The 4,116-nt window shown below is 39.0% G+C and overlaps 1 protein-coding gene across 1 annotated transcript; it reads left to right on the top strand.

The window, feature by feature from the left end:
• The first annotated feature begins 1,045 nt into the window (after positions 1 to 1,045).
• Positions 1,046 to 3,341, top strand: FAM83B (family with sequence similarity 83, member B). The gene has a single exon (XM_012657700.1). The coding sequence runs from the start codon at positions 1,046 to 1,048 to the stop codon at positions 3,329 to 3,331; it is 2,286 nt and encodes a 761-aa protein (XP_012513154.1). The 3' UTR covers positions 3,332 to 3,341.
• The last annotated feature ends 775 nt before the right edge of the window (positions 3,342 to 4,116 follow it).

Genomic DNA, 4,116 nt, shown 5'->3' with positions numbered 1-4,116 from the left:
ATAAATAGTAAAATCCTTCAATGTGGAGAATGTCTCTGTCTCCTTTGTCTTTTATATTAACTTCCCTTGTGTCATATACCATTATTTGATGTATAGCATATTAGCAATTCATCTAGCTTTCAGTTCAGTGACTCTATCTATATACATCACATAGGTTTTCAAAAATCAGATTTAAAATTTGATTTTAAATTTCAAAATAGTCATCACTTGTAAACTCTAGGAAAGGAATTGGAAGTTCCGTAAAGTACTGCAAAGTCATACAAACTTTAATTTACCAAAAGTATATTCCATATTAAAAGATCCCAACTGGCATTTTGAGTGGCATGGTTTCTGAGGACTACATTTACTAATACTGTGTACACTGAGTATATGAAATCTGCCCTTTAATGACTGAGGCTGCTGCCCACTGATCCTGTTTATAGCTCCTGGTAGTCTAAATTGTAATTACTGAATAAGCCACAGCGATAACAGTCTGAAAACACCAAGCCTCTTAAAATACATGCATTAGCACAGAGGTATCTTACATTGTATCATATTAGAACTGTAAGGCATTGTACCTATTATGCTGACCATGTCCTCATTTTCAACATGAGGAAAGTGAGCCCCAAACTCATGTGGCTACAACTCAACAAAAACCAAGTCTCTCAACTTCTCCTCCAATGCTGGCTTTCCTGCATTCTGCCAGGATGTTGTATATGAAATATCACTCAATTTTTACCCCATAAAATCTTGCTAGGCATAGATGCAAAATCCAAGCTTTTCTTTGGACTTCTGGAAGGTAGATACGAAATTATCAGTGGATTCAAAGCCCTAACTTGAGTTGCACTGTTATCTAAAATATGAATATGAGGATGGGGAGACACATGTATTGCAAGCATGTATGTAGTGACTGAAAATATTCTAAATTATGGTAGCCACGATAAACATGCAAAAACACTCTTTTGTTGGCATTAAGTGATACTTTTTTAGTAGAACTATATATTAGTGTCAATCTTTTGACTTAGCAAAATTGAAAATTTTCCTTTTTTTAATTTTTTTCAGCTATATGTGGTCATTTGAGAAAGCTCACCTCAGCATGGTTCAGATAATCACCGGACAACTTGTCGAGTCCTTCGATGAAGAATTTAGAACTCTGTATGCCAGGTCCTGTGTGCCCAGTTCATTTGCTCAAGAAGAATCAGCACGAGTGAAGCATGGCAAAGCACTCTGGGAAAACGGCACTTGCCAGCGCTCCGTTGCTTCATTAGCTTCCATTTCCAGCCAAAGAAACCTTTTTGGTCGACAAGACCAAATTCATAAACTAGATTCTAGTTACTTCAAAAACAGAGGGATCTATGCTCAAAATGAACATGACAAATATAACATCAGAAATCATGGCTACAAACCTCATTTTGTTCCAAACTTCAGTGGTCCAAATACAATGCGTCAGTTTCAACCTACTCAGATCAACGAAAACTGGAAAAGGCACAGCTACGCCGGGGAACAGCCAGAAACGACGCCATACCTCCTGCTTAGCAGAGCGCTGAATAGAACCAATAACCCACCTGGCGGTTGGAAAAGGCCTCCGGACAGCCTCAGCGTGGCATCCTCGTCGCGGGGGGGCGGTGCGAGCCGCAGGAACACACCTGCCCAGAGTTTCGCCGACCGCCTCGCCCAGCGGAAGACAAACCTTGCAGACAGGAACTCCAACGTGCGGAGGTCTTTTAACGGCACAGATAACCATATCCGCTTTTTGCAGCAACGAATGCCAACCCTTGAGCATACCACGAGGTCATTCCTACGGAACTGGAGAATTGAATCCTACTTGAATGATCATTCCGAAGCTACGCCTGACCCAAATGGATCGGCTTTGGCTGAACGATTTGAGGGCTGTGACAGTCTGGAGAATTTGAAAGCCAGTGCCCTTTATACTCACTCTCGGCTTCGTTCCTCTTTTGTATTTAAACCAACTTTACCTGAGCAACAGGAAGTTAGCAGTTGTACAACTGGCTCCTCAAATTCAACTATCATTGGTTCCCAGGGAAGTGACACACCTAAAGAGGTCCCAGACACCCCTACAAGTGTGCAGCCTTTGACAGACAAACCCGGGCCAGAAGCGATCCCCAAGCTCCCTTCACAGTCAGAGGCATCAAAAATGCACACCTTGCAGGTTCCCGAAAACCGTTCAGCAGCCTTAAACCAAACTACAAATGGCCATGCAGAATCAAACAACTATATATATACAACCTTGTGTGTAAATAAGCCGACAGAAAATCTAAAGAATCAACAAAATGAGCATCTACTTAAAAGGCGAAGTTTCCCATTCTTTGACCACTCAAAAGCCAATTTAGATCACGGCAATAGTAAGCATTATGTATATAGTACACTTACCAGGAATCGAGTGAGACAACCAGAAAAACCCAAAGAAGATTTGCTAAAAAGTGCCAAAAGCATGCACAATGTGACACGTAACGTGGAAGAGGAGGAGGTTATCGAGAGAGAACCCCCAAGTGGCACCACTCCCAAATCAGTTTCCATCGCTGCTTTGCTTGATGTGAATAAGGAGGAACCCAACAAAGAATTCACTTCCAAGAAGGAAGTTAAGGGTTCCCCAAGTTTTTTGAAAAAGGGATCTCAGAAGTTAAGGTCGTTACTTAGCCTTACCCCAGAAAAGAAAGAAAATTTATCCAAAAATAAAGCACCTGCCTTTTATAAAATGTGTAGTAGCTCTGACACCTTAGTTTCTGAGGGTGAAGAAAATCAAAAACCGAAGAAATCAGAACCAAAAGTTGATTCATCTCCTAGAAGAAAGCGTTCTTCCTCATCAAACTCCCAAGGCAGCATCCACAAGAGTAAGGAAGATGTAACGGTTAGCTCCTCTCAGGGAATAAATTCAGATGAAGGTAATAAAATAATACCTTCCCCAGGTCCAGTTGAAAGTAAGTCCTTGGAAAGGGCAGGAGATGCTTCTGCCCCGAGATTTAACACGGAACAAATCCAATACCGAGATTCAAAAGAGATAAAGGCAGTTGTTGCTCCTGAAAGAAGACCGACTTCTTCTCCAAGGCTGAAGCCCAATGAGCTTCTACGATCTCATTCGACTGACCGACGAGTTTACAGTCGTTTTGAACCATTTTGTAAGATTGAGAGCTCCATTCAGCCAACAGGCAACATGCCAAATACCAGTATAAATCGCCCAGAAATAAAATCTACAACTATGGGCAACAGTTATGGCAGGTCCAGTCCAATGCTTAATTACAACACTGGTGTTTACCACTCATATCAACCAAATGAAAACAAGTTTCGAGGATTTATGCAAAAGTTTGGAAACTTCATACACAAAAATAAATAAAATACTATAATTGCAAATAGCTATTAAGATACAAAATGAATGAGGCTACATAGATATTTGTCCAAAGAATACTGTGGACAGTTTTTGTTATGTGCCAATAGATTTCTGTAAGGACAGAATTATAAGTATATGTATATGTTCACCAATGTACTAATGTACAGTAAAGTTATTGTTCTATGTGATAAAGTTAGTATCCACTATAGATGAACTTTCTCTGAAAACACATGATTTTTAATTGGTAAGGTAAAAAACAGATGTATTTAAATTCTTTTCTTCAGACTGAAAATCTTCTTAAGTCTCAATTAGAAACTTTTGTGGAGAGATGGTATGTGGCTTTTAAGCATTGATTCCAAAGTCTTTCCTTTTAAAAAAAGAATCACACTACTATCAGTGATCCTTTATAACATGTTTTTATGCATTTTTGTATCTTCAAAAATATAAGAAAATAGGACAAAATCTTTTTTGCTTTTAATTAACTTCAACTTCTACAGGATTTATTATATTTTATTAATATTTTATTAGTTTTCCTGTGTAGCATTGTACAATTGTTTGGGCAACAATAGTACCATTTCAACTATACAGCTCAGCACATTTTTTATTTTGCCTGAAATGTTTGCCAATTGTCAGCCTCATGTAGTACAGTTACATTCGCTGGAATTTATCTTTCTAAATCTTTGAAAACTGTCCAGGGTGTGCTTCTTTCTACTCTGAACTCAGGGAGTTTCTACTCACCTATCAGCTGCTGATCCTTTACAGACATTTTTTTACTTCAAATTTATAGCAAG

The sequence above is a fragment of the Propithecus coquereli genome, unplaced genomic scaffold (genome assembly GCF_000956105.1).
Source record: "Propithecus coquereli isolate 6110/MARCELLA unplaced genomic scaffold, Pcoq_1.0 Scaffold559, whole genome shotgun sequence".
NCBI classification, from domain to species: Eukaryota; Metazoa; Chordata; class Mammalia; order Primates; family Indriidae; genus Propithecus; species Propithecus coquereli.
Note: the sequence above shows the minus strand (reverse complement) of the source record. Positions and strands in the feature narration are given on the sequence as shown.

Coding starts and splice junctions, on each gene's coding strand:
- FAM83B (XM_012657700.1), top strand. CDS start 1,046: ATGTGGTCATTTGAGAAAGCTCACCTCAGCATGGTTCAGATAATCACC.